Raw genomic sequence first — 15,360 nt, 5'->3', positions numbered from 1 at the left:
CATTATCAACCCTGTATTCGATCCATTTATGAAACACAAAGTACTCCCATTTGTAGACATTTATTCTTGTATCATTTTTCCCCAGATTTGCCAGAACACCATCATGTTTGTGTTCTGAAGGTTAATGCCCAAAGTCAAGCAGACAGAAGCCAAGTGCTGCAAGGTTTCCAAGATTAGGACTGATTCCCTTCACAAAAATAAATGATTCCTGCCATGTTCAGTGATTTTGTGCAGCACTACTCACGGCTGAGTGAGTGCATCAATACTGTAGTCCTTACATGCTGTACATACTGATGACACTCTGTGTTAACTTGATTGACTGAGCAGTATACTGGAGAAGATGCACCTGCGAGAGATGTGCAGACATATATATTTTTATTCTGGTTTTGAAACATTTATTTTACGTTTTTTTTACTTGGAAGTTTTAGTTTCACATTCCATGGGTTATCATGTTGTGCTGTTAAAGTAGAGCAAACAGTTACGTGCTTCTTTGTTGTCAAAACTGTATTGGAAAATGATCTAAGGAGCATCTTCTTTCTCGTTATAACCAAAGCCCTGACTTTATATTTTAAAGGAAAATGACATAAAGGGGACGAGTGTGAAGTCTGGCAAGTCAGTAGCTATGTAAATTATGCTTATTTTAAGAGATTCAGTTTAATGGTAGAGAAATGTCTCATGTAATTCACTTACAAGCATTATTTTTTGTTACATTTTTATGTGTTGTTATCGTTTTTTTAGGCTTTAAGACAACAGCAGAAAAGAAGAAATGGAGTCTCAATGATGGTAAACAAGACTGTTCCTCGTGTTGTTTTGACACCATTAAAGGTGTCTGATGAGCAGTCGGATTCACCTTCAGGTAAATAGCTAAAGGACTGTTTGCAATATCAGCTCTAGTCACAGAGCCTTCCTCTGAATCAGCTGTGTAGCATGCAGAATTTGGAACTGCTGAAATAATGTTTTCACTTGGTGGCTTTGTTTAACGTCTTCATTTCCTTATCAAATCCGGTGTCTCAAGGATGGAGATTTTTCTTTAATAAAGAAGTGAAGGCACACAGTAAAATAACAATTGGTAAGAGCAGCAGCTTTAAAGGAATGCAAAGTAACATTTTGTTTGGCTCTGGAACTCTAATGGAGGACCACATGCTGGTATTCAATGCCATAAAAAGGAGAGGGGGGGGAAAAAGGCAAGCTTCTCTGCAAATGTGAATTTGTGTCTCAATTCTGCATTGCAATACTCGGATCCTTTTGTTAGCTTTTCTTCTTCTGGTACCATGCTTATCACTGCAGCATAACCTTGACCTTTAGTTCTGGTGGTTAAGTTGCTTCATTTTAAGATATTTCTACGTCTATGTTTAACACAAATTGACAATTGTATTTCCAGGCATATCTCTTCTATAAATGTTTCTTCACAAAGAAATGATGGTTTTTTGCCTTTAGATTGCTTTACTGCCCCATAACTTGAGGTTAAAATATTTTTTAAAGATATCTCTTGGGCATTATAGGAAAATGTTATTTTTATTAGATCAGTGAACGTTTTTTATTGACTGCAGTGTTCAGTAAACTTTAGTTTTCAGCACTTAATTGATTTATTGAGCTTTTACTTCCATTTCCTCTGATGATGAGGAATCGTATTGTGACCAGAAAAGTGTATTGCCTTTCAACAAGTAAATGTCAATTTTTTTAAAATCCTATTTTTGTTTTGTTTACAGTGTAGGGGGTGCTGGGGGGATTGTTGGTACAAGTGCATCAGTATCATGTTTAGGGGGTTTTCTTTTTTTCTTAAGGATCTGAATCAAAAAATGGTGAAGCAGATGGTTCTGATAAAGAGATGAAACATGGGCAAAAGTCTCCAACTGGAAAACAAACAAGCCAGCACTTAAAGAGGTTAAAAAAATCTGGTTTAGGTGAGTAGGAGTAAAATAGGTGTCTTACTTGTTATTGTAATATTGATACTTTTCTAAACTCTGTGTTCTCTTTAAAGTTTTTTTTTTCTGGTTTATCTGTCCCTTTTTCAAACTCAGCAGCTGACCCTTTCTCAAGAAGGCATCTTTCTTTCTGGCTACCTGGAAAATTCATGGGCAATTTTTTTCCCCCAGAATGCTTTTCTGTAGTTGCTTTTTAAAGTTTGACAGACCTAAGCAACTGCAGGCAGAGCGGTCATTTAGCAATTAGCTTCTGATTGCTGCATTATGATTTTTTGGGGGATGCGGGTGGGGTGTAGCAAATATTCTTTCTTCCTGGTAAATTTGCTTGCAGTCTAATGTGCGTTTATTCCCAAAGATAATAGCATATTTGCTTACATACCTGCCCTATTAGAATTTAACCCTCTTTTCTTCATTTGCATTTTTCCATGTCATACAGAGATTTGGCATATCATTTTTGGTTGATTCTCTTTCTTCGGTTGATTTGTTTCTTCAGTTGGATCCTTAATTATTTTGAAGCTACATCTCTTGAGGTGATAGATACAGCTTCTGGTTTTATTTTCTGTGTTTTTTTAGCAAGATTCATGGATGATGATCTGTAATTAATGAAGAATTTTCTCTGAAGAGGTGCTAAGAGTAAATTCTCAGTAGCTCCATGTGATAGGCAGATTTTCCTGCTCTGCATGAAATATAATTGGAAATGTTCCCTAAGGAGCAGAAAATGTAGTGTTCACTAAGACTCTTGTCTTGGATAAAGTAAAGTAGAATAATTACATAACTGTTTTTTTATCTTTACGAAGGACTTTTTGCATTCAGCAGACTGCTGAATCATTTAGAGAAGTATTTTCCAATGTGGCCATATTGGAAAAGTTAGCAAACCAGCTTTTTGTAGTGGCTGGATCATCCTAAAAATTATTCGGTGGTAAGATTGTTCTTCTTTATTAATGATCTGACCTAGTCCTATTTTTACATATAATGATTCTGTAAAATAGCTTGAAGGTACTTTACTTCCTAAATATTGTAGGTTGGTGGTTAAATATGCTATTGCCAGTTCCTGGCAAACTGTTTCCTGCAGGCCTTATTGTATCACAGCCTCCCATGAAAGTGTACTTTCATATATGATCTTTCTACAGATTATTCATCCGTCTCAGATGGATAACTAGTTCTCTATGTTGGTCAAATGGTATTACTCAAAACCGAAAAAACTCCTTCAGTGTTACAACTTTTGCTATGCAAAGATATGTTCAACTTTAGATGATTTCCTGTAACTTTTCTCTACATTTAAGACTGAGATATAATATTTGATATATACATTCCTCCCCTTCCCGAGATATTTCATCAACTGTTGGCTGATGATACCAAATGTAGAATGAATTCGTTAGATTTTTTTCAGAAAAAAAAATCAGAAAATATCCTCTGGCTTTTTGGGACACCACACTTGGAATGCAGGGAACTTTGTGTAAAGTTTAAGGGTTTCTGTTATTGTACCTGCTGAAATGTTTGTCTTATGACATAATATTTCTTGGGATACTAATAGAACCGTTGTTGAGCATCTTTGAGAATGGGTCCAGTGTCCTATATAGTGCATGATTCAGTTCCAGACATTGTTTGATTGTCTGAAACTCTGCTGAACTGCCCAACATTCACTGCATGTTCGGTAGACTTTCTAAGCTCCCATTAAATATGATTTTTCCCCTTTTAGTTAACTGATTTTGCCATCTATGTGATTTCTATCCTTTTCCTATTTTGATTTTATATTTTGATGTAGAACCATGGTGCTCCCATCGTTTTCATAGTTAATTCTCTATGTTGGGAGACAAATCTCTTCTTTCCAATGCTGTAAGCTTGAGTTTCTCTCTCATCCTCCATTTTCAATTTCTGATTTGGCAATGATCCCCCCAAACTCTGGTAGCAGCTATATAAGGATTCAAAATGTCTTTCTCTGTGGAAAACAATATAAAAAACATTGGCATAAGTTTTGTAATAAACTCCTCTCAAAGTTACGATTAGCTATGCAGTAGTGGCATACTCTTGTATTCCACAGAACTACTACTTTCCATGCTACACCCAAATACTTCGCTAAATCTGATTACAAATTTGAGACCTGCAGTAAAGGTCCTAAATTAGCCATAGGAAGGGTGCAGGAGAGAGAATTTGTTGTCCTGAACAGATTTTGGTTTTTTAAAGTATGGCTACACTGGGCATCCACAGTGAGCTACTGGCATATCATCCTAGGAATAATATACATATTTCTTCCACAAGTTGATAAAACCTCCGTAGTAGCCTGTTTGTGGTAGCAGGTCAAATAAATCAGAAAATGTGTGACTTAGGCACACAGAATTAGGTTTGACTTTCTGATATCGTCTTGGGCTTTTCACACTATTAAAATATCTGCCACTGAAGGTTGTTACTGACTTTGCAGTCATATATCTTGTTTTAGTTTGGATCATCTCTATGTGTATGTCTTTCCATAAGATATGAAGTGTTAGCTGGGGAAAATGTTACTCCAATTTGGAGTTGCTTAGAAAGTGGGGATGTGTATTCTGTATTGATTAAAGAAAAGAGTATACATACAGGCATTAAAATCTGATACATCATACTACTTGTGTTGTGCTTGGGGATACTTGTGTTACGCTTTGGGACTGTGTTCTTTTTGCATTTATATTTAGCGGGTGGAACAGATGGTGAGGACAGTTTATTGTGATGCATTCATGAAAATAAGCACTTCTTCCATACAATTGTCCTTTATAACAGGGCATTCATTTGTTTGTAATAGAGTCTTTGCTGTGCTGAAATACAGTATGTTGGAAATATGTGTTGGAAAAGGTTATCTTGTGCTGAGTGCAAAGTAATCCTTCTCTCATTCACTTAGTATTGTCTGCTGAAAAGTAAAAGGAAATTGCAAGAATGTTTGTGGGAGGCTGTGGCAGAAGGGGAGCTTTTAGAATTTACAAATCTGCTGCATTTTCTTTCATTTGTACATTTTGTGGGTGATGTCATAGGCTTTCAGGGGAGACCACTATAGCCCTTCCAAGAAATCTAAAGCATAATTGCATTTTATTAATGTTACTGTTAAGTAGTTTGTAGTATTTGAGAAGTTCCTGATAATCAGTATGCCCAAATTCCTCCATTTGTAAAATATATTTATTCTTCTTAACATGTCAGTTTTAATCCTTGCTGAGAGGTCCTATGTGAATGCCAAATGCCATCACTGCTCATAGCAGTGGAATATTCTTTTCAATCGCTTTTTTAGAGATTCTGCTGGAGTTTGTGTATGATTTAGTTAAGACCCCTTTTGTAGCATCTTTGAAATATTTGAAAGTACAACAGACCAAAACCTGGAGGAGTTTCCTGGGAGGGATTAGAAGCTTTGAGTTTTTCCAGCCACCTGGGCTCCCACTTCTTCCATTTCCATATTGAGTATCATAATATGTTAAGATTGAGAAGGGAAAAAGGGTTGTAGCAGTATGTATATACCCTGAAGCAGGTAGCAGTAATTGCTCTTTAAGGAGCTTTGAAAAGTGTCTTTTAAATATTATCCTAGAAATAATAACAAAATGAGACCAGACGGGACCTCAAGTGGTCATCTAATTTGTTCGTCAGTCACAGGGCAAAATCAGTTATACACCTGTCATTCCTGACAGGTATTTATCTAACATATTCTTAAAGATTTCCACTGATGGAGACTGTAATGCTTCCCTATGGATCTAATCCAGTGCCTCCTTGTCCTTGGTGGTTGAAAGCTCTCTTTTCCCAGTATCTTAACAGAAATGTTTCTTGCTGTGCAAGTGTTTAAGCTCATTACCATTGCTATCCACTGTGGACAGTAAGAAGACATTGTTCTTTACCCCTGTGCATCAGCCATTTATGTATTTCCCCTTCCCTCTGCTGAGTCTTTATCTTACTCATTCCCAGGTTTGTATTTTTCCTCACAGACCTTGTTTTCTAAACCTCTGATAATTCCTGCTGCTGCCTCTGTGTGTTGATCATTTTAGGTCATAGGTTCTTATGAAAATTCTGAAAAATGAATGTTTTTGACACTAATTTAACACATTAAATATTCTCATCTCTATGATCACTGTCTATTTGCACAGGTAGTTTTTGGCAGGTGCTAGGGGACAAGTTACGTAGGCCATAGTGCACTGCAGATGCGGAGCATGGCAAAAGAGAAGCTCTCCATAATGATTGATCCACATCAGCTTCGTTAAGCAGCCTTTTGCTTGGAAATACATGCTTATAATTATGTTGATGACGTGACAGGAAAATTTTCTGCTGCTGCTGAGTTGAGTTTGTCTCTTGAGCTGGAAGTAAGAATATGTCATCTGTGATGTTGACTGGAACATGGATCCTGTAGGAGCTCAAGAGACAAATACAGGGAATATAAAAGAAGCTAGAAAAGGCTGTGTTACCCTTCTCAGAGTACCGTTTCTCTGGAGCTTACTGTATTATACAATAAAAGCAAAAAACTTAAAAAGAAGAATTGTTCTTACTCTCTTCCTTTATTTATGTTTAAAGTTATTTCTGTTTATTTACTCCAGGACATTTGAAATGGACCAAAGCTGAGGATATTGACATAGAAACACCAGGATCTATTCTAGTGAACACTAACCTGAGGGCTTTAATAAATAAACACACCTTTGCTTCTTTACCTCAGCATTTTCAACAATACCTCCTGCTTTTGCTTCCAGAAGTAGACAGGCAGGTAAGTAGCATCATGCAATATTTCTTTCTTTAATGAGGCTTTTTTACAGTGTGTTTGCATAGGTTGATTTGATTGACTAGGAATTGTTCCAGGAAAGAATAAGAAGAAAATTTCCATACTTTCTTAGGTAAGACTGTTAGATGTAGAATGATTGTAAAATTTATCTAAGCGTCAACCAGCTCCTGCTTCCTTTCTTTCTAAAAACTGTGCAGCTCCCTGATTTGTCTAAATGGAAACTGGCTAGCAGATCTTCCAAACTTGCCAAATCTCTTAATTAGCCTTTCTACCTATGGTGTTGAAGATAAACTTCTCATCTTCAAGACTTTATTTACGTTGAGTCTCTTTTCATCTGTGATCTTCCTGGGCACTCTGCCAGCAATGTCCAGGTCAATATTAGTTCTGTTAGTTTCTTCTCCTCCTCCCCTTTTACGCTTGCCTATGTATGCATCTGCTCAGCTCCAGTGCACTGAATCCATTCATTCACACCTTTTGTAAGGAAGTTCTCCTTCAGAGCTCATGGCTGTAGGCTCATATGGGTTGTTAATCAGTTCTGTTGAGGAGAATGATTTGTGAAGTAACAGGATGGAAATGAAAGTTCAATTTCATGTTCTTTCCTACAATGTTTGGTACTTCCTGCATTTGTTGGTCAGACTGCAGGCTTCTTAGAGCAAGAAAAAAATCTTTCCAGCGTGTCTGGCAGTTAAAATAGCAAAGAGAACCCAAAACAATTTCATTTACACATTTTCCTCACTGCCAGGTTTAAACAGTCTTACCAATTTCAATGGGGAATATTCATGTACTTAATTCAGACACATTAACTTACCCAAATAGGGCATTATATTTTTTACAGGTGGTCAGCGTCCCTCTTTTTATGTAATAACTAAAGAATGCAGGTCACTTAAATGACTGATTATAACCTGCATCTTAAATCAGTATGTTAAATGCCATGGTTTCATTTCTTAAACTGTTAGTAGTTAGTGTCTACCACAGTAACATAGGGGAAAGCAGTGCAATGAGAGACAAAAAGAGAGAGAAAAATTGCATTGCTGTACATTTACTCAGCCTCTTATCAAATTAGATATTGTATGTTGCGGATTAAAATTATGCACTTTGATAATGGAATATTTGAAAAAGAACATTAAAACCAGAGCCATAGGAGAAACAACATAAATGTATTTATTCTCAAGCTCCCACAAGGCAGTCAAAGTCAGTATTGACAAATTTTGAGAACCTTTTTCCCTGCTGTAAACCAGATTTTAACTTAGTGCCCAGCAAATATTTTCCTGATAGTTTTGATTCTTTTTTTCTCTTTCTAGTTAATTTACCAGAAGAGATAAAAAAAAAAAAATCTGCTAAGTAAAATCATGTTTTCTCTCCAACCATCAAAGATTCCAGCATTCATGAATTAACATTTCAAGTACAGGGGCCTTATTTAGAAGTTTCTTACTTAAAAATTTATTTTTGAAAATGGAGGCTCTAGAACTGACAAAGTCATTTACCTTCTTATCAGGATTCTTACAGCAGAGTTTTTGGCAAGAAAATCAAGAGAATATTTGTTGAATTTAATCATACCTCACTAGTTAAAAGCAATGCATTTCTTTTAAATTTTTATTTCAGAAAGCATTCACGTAATGCATACATTGCAGGTGTTATTTCAAAGGCCCAACACTACATAATTGGACACTGTTACTTCACAAGCGAACTAGTCACAAAAAAGCAGTTGTCATCAGACATTTACAGGTGTCTTTCTATCTCTCGTCTTCTCACAGCGTTCTGTGGGTTTGTGTGGCATACCATGTTTTAATGTGCATTTGGAAGGCAGGAGTCTCCATCTCTGGAAGATTAATGGAATGTTTGGTCTCTAAGTGTGATTGAGGATTATTTTCTGGTGGGGAGTGAAAAAGCCCTGAATCTTCACTTTGCAGAGGTCTTAGTAGAGAAAGAATTGCATCCCTTTTCTTGATATCTGAGAATATGTCCTTTGCTATGCCTAAAGACTAGCATCCCAGATACGGACTGATGAAAGCAATTGAACTGATATTCTTTTCCTTCCTGTGGCAAGTGGAAAATGCCAGTGTAGTGCTCAAGGATCAAGTGAGAGGGAGAGAGAATTCCAACCAGGGAGCTCTGGTGGGAGTCTCTGGTGTTGGTCACTCGGACTGGACAAGGCAAGGGTATTCAGTCTTCCTCTTTTATTTCTACTGTCTAAATCAAATGGGGCATCAGGCAAGCAAAAACGGTATAAAACTATTCTTTGAGTTAGCTGCCCATCTCTGAGGGTTCAGTTCCGTTGTTTTACATTGTCCTTTTCTTGTTTCACCTGAGAATTCCTACTCCTGCTCTTCTGTCTCTGAAGCGTTTCCTCCCAGTGCGCTGCTCTGCAGTTGGCTGCTACTGTCTTCCCCAGAGAAAGCTGCATTTCTCTGTTGTCATGTGGATATAGTATGTGAAGTACTGTAATGAATGACACTATAAAAATGTAATAGAGTTATGCTATTTGTGTATATATAGTGATCTGTGAAATAAATTACTAATGAAGTGCAGTCTCATTTAGGCTTTATTACTGCTCCACATAGAAAAACCCTATGATGAATGATCCTTTGTCATTTCTGTCATAAACACCATTTTTCTGGGCGGTATAACTCCTCCTCCTTAAATCGTACTGAACTGAAACTTGTCATGCATATGTCAGTTTGAATAAGCATTTTTAGAAACCATTAGTTAAGGGAGTGGAGGTTTTCTTTTTTTTTGCGTGCAAGTGTTTGTTACAAGTAAATGACTTCTCTCTCAACCCTGGTTTGTCTAATATGTTCAAAAAAAGTTCAGGGCCAAGTCAGGAGCTTCATGGGATGTGTTTTCTGATTTTTCTTTTGTTTTCAAGTTCTGCGGTTGCTATCAGGGAGCCATGAGAGCCTGTGGAACAAAGGGCCTTAGGCAAGATGTCCCAGAATGGAAGAAGTTGAGAACAACTCTGCTGATGTTGGTGCTGTCATTTTTCCTACTCCAGCTAGATTTTTGACAAAGTGGAAATGTAGGATCATTGCCTTTTTTTTTCCCTTAGGAAAAGATAAATTGTATCATCAGTTATTCACACTTGAAATTGATTTCAGCTTGTAGATTAGTTTAGATTTTATTTCAGTAGCAATGAGGCCTGTGTGTAACTTTCTGTATTCAAAATGCCTATAAAAGAAACTGGAGCAAGTTGGCAGTTATGGTAGATATGTTTTATTAAGGATTTTATTTGCTTTCATTCAGGTTCAGAGTGAAATAGTATGTGGACAGTGTTCAAAGAAGCAGCCATGACCCAGACTTGTCTATTTATCAGACTGCTCCAAAATGTTGCATCACTGGATACTAGGAGCCTCATGTCTGAAATTTGAACATCCAGATTTTCAGCTCTTTGTTGATCTATATGGACTCAAAGACTCAAAAACCTTAAAGCTCAGCTGATACAGAAGCCTGTTGGGTGATCCCCCAGGAGACCTAAATGACTGAGCTGGCAATAAAGAAAACATGTAGGTATAGAAAATACGTAGAAAGCAAAGTCTCTGCACAAAAGGTTTCAGTTGTCACAAATCCCAGCAAAGTATTTCAGCTCTAATTAGAACATTCTACAACTGAAGAACAATGGAATTTTCATCAAAGAAATATCTGCTTCTAATATTAATACATCAAGCTGATAATTACACGTAACAGAAGCCTTCCTGACCACCTCTCAGCAAATAATTCATCTTCAAAGCAGGAAGTTTCTCTCCATATCTAGATTGCTATACTGCATGAGTGCCTCTTTAAATTTTAATTAAACAACGTATGTTGTGCAAGGATGAGTAACAGGTCTGTATGACAGGTTGCTGAAAAGGAATGGCAGTTGGCAATATCATGTCTACACCAGCTTTCCTTGTTGCTGCTACTGGGGAGTCAAATTCCTGCTATTAACACCGGGGTATTGGCAAAAAGAAGGGAAGGGAAATACACCCATGTAGTAAGCTTCCAAGAAGAGAAGTGCTGCCTCATCTGAATAGTAGCAGAAGGCTTAAGTGATTTTACTCATCCTTAGAGAGCTAAACTTCAGAGCATTCTTTCCTGAATGCTCTGAAAAAATGTGTCTTTCCAGACTACAGATGCTTAACAATTTTCCGATCTTTGAGAATTTAACTCCCTGTCCTGTATTTTCTCTTCTGGTAATAGCTGGGTTCTTCTGAGCCTCTTGTGATTTGCACCTGCCCTGCCACCTTCATATAGGATGGGAATTTCCTCCTACAAAAATACCCACGAAGGATCTCAAAGCCTCCTCAGACCTGTGTGTTAGGTTGCAGTGCCATTTTATCTGACTGAACCTGCTCCTGAAGAGCATTTAAAACAGTAGCGGATATCCTAGTAAAAATTATATCTTGTCTTAGCTTTACTTGTTTTATGAAAGAAATTTAGCAATCTTTTATTTAATTTTCTGAATCAATCTACAGTTTATAGATAGTCAAGGTAGTTACTTAAATCCAAAATTCTAAGCTTAAATATTCTTAAGGAAATACTTAAGCCATGTAGTATTGCAGAAGTGCCTGTGAATATTTCAGGTTTATATAAGCCAATCTACTAGAAAGAAAAACATGACGTACAAATCAGAAGATTCTCAAATGGGTCAAAACCCACCTTAATCTCTTTCTTCTAATTTCTAAATCAGTGAATCCCAAAATAATAACTGTCTCTCGGGTCAGTGCCGGTGTTGTTGTTATGTAATAACATTACAGCATCCTGTCATTTTAAGGTCAGCGCAGGTTCTGTGTTTCTGTCTTGGCCTACTCAATTTAGGTTGATGCTGGCACTTCCAGGTTGATTATATCACCTTGCAAAGATTCTCTCTCACCTTGCATTGAAAAAAGGCACAGGTTGATATCAGTTAGTGATTTTCTCTGTTCTGTTTAAAATAGTTAGAAGTCATTTTGGGGAGGTTATCTACAGAATTCCATTTCAAAACCTCTTTGCTTTCATGTAGTATGGATCAGCTTAATATCTATTCCTACCATTTGAGCAATGATGCCAAAAGGTAACCGTTGTTTTTGATGTGCACAAATTACTCCTACTCCCAAGCACATCAGTTTGAGTTCTGCAGTGGAGAGCGGGTAATGAATAATACACAAAATTCTTACACTTGTAAAAGACAAGGAGAGAGGTCTGGTGTCTGCCATTCTGGCACCTCGTATTTATTTTATTCTTTGAAATCAAAAGAATAAAATAAGTACTGTTTAGTATGTATCTTACTGTATATTAGTTTCATATTAAAAGAGAGTAAGCAAAGCTTTATTTTCACAGTTCCTTCCTTGTAGCGGTGTAACTGTCCTCCTATTGGCTTTCTTAACTTCATCAGTACTTGAGGATTATATTTGCCATTGGACTTTTCCAGCATTCTCTTTGTAAGACATCAAACTGCAGAAATTAGTCCTGTGTGTATTACTTGCTCACAGGTTTGTTTTATGTTTCTCTCCATGGAATTATTGTGTAGTAATAGCTAAATGGTTACCTTATCTTACTTAGCTTTTAGCTGTCCTTTTCAATTCTCTATCATCAGTAGCTTTCAAATATTTATTATTATGTTGCTGTAAATGTTCAAGTTTTGCACTGAAATAGTTTTAGGGTTATGACAAAAGCACTTAGTTCAGAGCAGAACATTTGCAATAGAAGGTTAAATGTAACATGTCTTCTGCACCTAAACATATTTTTAAAAGCTGATAAATTGGCACCCCTGTGTGTGTAGTAATTGAAGGTCATTTTATGTCACATTTCTCCCTTTAACTGACATTTTTTCTTTGGTTTTATTGGTTAATGTGGATAGCATGGTGGTGTTATAATGTGCTTTATTTGTACAACTTTATTAGGGTAGTTTTAATATAGGTATCTTATAGACTAGTTGGATGAAGAAATTCAAAAGCATTTAAGCTGCCTTTTCAATAAGATTCTGGGGCTCTGATGCCTGAGCTCAGCTAGCCAGGGGTGTTCAGAGAGGTTACTACCCCTGGCTGGCCCCTCTGTCTTTGTGCTTCAAGTTAATACCTTTTTTACCAAATGCAGCTGTATGGATGGTGTATCTGCACATTTCACAGTCATATATTAACAACAAACATCAGTTTCACTTTACATGAGTTGAAGGCTGAAGGATTTTACTTCAAAATCCCTCTTGGCTTTAGCTACAGGAATACTCTTTTAGCTTCCATAGTGCAGTCCAGTAAGGCTCTCGGCAATTACATTGCAGTCTGGCTGCTCTGATTGATGTGGTAATGGAATTCTTGTTTGCTTGTTTGCAATAATCCTTAGAGGTCCTCCTCAATATCAGTACTTCTACATATGTGAATAGGAAGCTTTACATTCCTGACTAAATGTCATGTTTTCGCATTGCTGCAGGCTTGGTCACTGTATTTCAGAAGTGTGAGTCAGTGTTTTCCACCATGCCGCATATATGTTGTGGAAGTTCTTGTTTCATTTCTAAAGCCCTAGCTACAAGCTCTTGTCACACTTAAAGCATGTCTCACCTTTATGAAGAAGTTTTGCAGAGGTGTTAGCAGAACTATTGCAATTACTTTTGTCTGTAGCAAGGCTCAACTCAGTTACAACATCTAGTAGGACACAGCAATGGTGCTGTGCCCGCTGAAAGCTGAAAATACAAGAGCCACAGCTGTCTCTGCAGCATCCTTTTCCATAAGGCCTTCTGGTTCGTGAGGGGGCCCTGTGCTCATGGTTGTTCTCCTGATGCAAACTAGTGAAACTTTTGTTCCCCTCTCCTTCCCTCCAAACAAATTTTGTAAAGTACAGTGCATAGCTGTTAGTGCTTAAAAAAAAGAGGACCTTGTATGCAATACCAGTTCCATTTACATTTGACAGAATTATTAGTACTTCAAAAAGAGAAAAGAATTGATAAAACACCTCCCAGTGGGAAAGTACTTGCACAAGTGCCTTTTTAAAAGACTGTGCTAGGAGCTGTGTTATGAGAGTATAAGTAATATGTGGACATAAATGGTAACATATATGGACACAGGGGACTGGCATGCTTCAGATTATGTGGCTATTAAGGATCCATTGCACTACTGCAGTGTGTAGCGTTTCAACTGTTCCTTCTTTGCAAAGTGCTAATAATTAAGTGGTATGAGTTGGTCTGCACTGCCTCCAGTGTTGCCATTGTAGGGCTGCACTGGAATTAGATGGAGAACAGAACATTCCTTACAGTTCTGAATCTGAAGACAGCCAAGGACTTGAAACAGGATGTTGGATGCAGGTGCAGTGAAAAGAAGAGCAAGCAGAAGTGATCCATCCCTGCTTTTGTTGCAATCTCTCCCCCCCTCTCTCTCTCCCCCCCCACCTCCCTCCTCTCTCTCCTCTTTCTCTCCTCTAACCCCTCTCCCCCCCCCCCCTCCCTTACAGTATATTTGTTTTGCTTAAATAAAAAAGGGGAAAACAGGTTGAGGTTTTTTTCCTAATTATTTCAGAACATTGCTCTTCTTTGTCTTTGAATTATTTAATCTCAGATTTCCTTTAGCTTGTTCTCCCTTGTGTTAAGGACATACAGCCATTTTTTTACATAGGAGGGCAATGTTTTCTAATGCCTAGAGAAAAGGGATTGGATGCAGGGTTTTCATTTATGACACTCATCAAAAATGATCGACTAATTTTAGATAATTACGTGTAATATCCCATCACCTTCGCTTCTCAGGGTCAAAGGCATATGTCTTTTATTTTTATCAAAAGCTAGATGAGTAGACCCTGGCTGTTTACATTTCTTTTTCTGCGCCTTCCCCAACATATGAGCATTGTTGGATAATTTAATAATGTTTTAGTTTCTCAAAGTCTCCAAGCATCTTTTTTTAAATAAGTTTCATACATACTTGCCTTGATCACGATCTGTGTATGTTTTTCTATTTTACCTTTTTTCCCCAGGCTTATGTGCTGCTTCTAGTAGCTTTATAAATACTTGCTGTTTGTTGTGTCTTGTGACATGCTTGAGATTGGTACTTGTATGATGGATGTAATAGGAAAAATAAATTTTAATTGCAATTTCTATAATTTGAATGCAGTTAGAAGGTACTATTTGCTGCATATTCTGGTTTTTCTTATATTTTACTTTTTTTTTGCTTCATTTTAAAACATGCTTTATCTTTTCATTTTGCCAGATTTATTATTCTCCTTAAATTCTTCATTTAATTTCTTGCATCTGAGCTCAACCAGATTGGATTCTATTGTCTTTTTTGACACTACAGTGTATTGGAATGAATATAGCTATCCCACTTGTCTTCTTGATTTAGACAAGGTCTAAATTAACAAGTCACATTTCATTTTGAAAACATATGTTTGCAATTCCTCAGTCTTACTCGGCATATTTCCCACTTAGTGAAGATGGAAAAGGTCTTTGTTTCTTTCTTTAAAAGACTCTTCTTCCTTTTTTCCTCTTGTCTGAAGCGATTATTCCTATAGTAGTAGATATTTTCTTTTTCATCCTTTGATGTTTTACTTCTAACTTTAGTCTGGTTATTTTTTAAAGGACTACAGTAATGTTCAGAATTACTTTCACCATCTGTCTTCAGAATCTGTCTTTTCATTTTGCTTTTGAGGACAAACTGTTTATGTTATGTCAATGATTAGTTGGGAATGACAAAGAGTTTTTCTCATAAGGATTGATAACTTCATAATTAGGACTGAACAAAATTTAGCCATATTCCGGGTCAGATTATACTCTACTGCGAAAAGGTGAGACCC

General features: G+C 36.9%; 1 protein-coding gene across 1 annotated transcript in view; it reads left to right on the top strand.

Annotated features, from left to right (window-relative positions):
- Window positions 1-15,360, top strand: part of ASXL3 (ASXL transcriptional regulator 3) — a 135,077-nt gene that overhangs the window by 88,117 nt on the left and 31,600 nt on the right. Inside the window, exons 6-8 of the mRNA XM_075141911.1 lie at window positions 739-856; window positions 1,785-1,904; window positions 6,461-6,624. Of these exons, the coding sequence (XP_074998012.1) occupies window positions 739-856; window positions 1,785-1,904; window positions 6,461-6,624 (402 nt within the window). The remainder of the gene's footprint in view (window positions 1-738; window positions 857-1,784; window positions 1,905-6,460; window positions 6,625-15,360) is intronic.

This window comes from Calonectris borealis, chromosome 2 (genome assembly GCF_964195595.1).
Source record: "Calonectris borealis chromosome 2, bCalBor7.hap1.2, whole genome shotgun sequence".
Classification (NCBI taxonomy): domain Eukaryota; kingdom Metazoa; phylum Chordata; class Aves; order Procellariiformes; family Procellariidae; genus Calonectris; species Calonectris borealis.
Note: the sequence above shows the minus strand (reverse complement) of the source record. Positions and strands in the feature narration are given on the sequence as shown.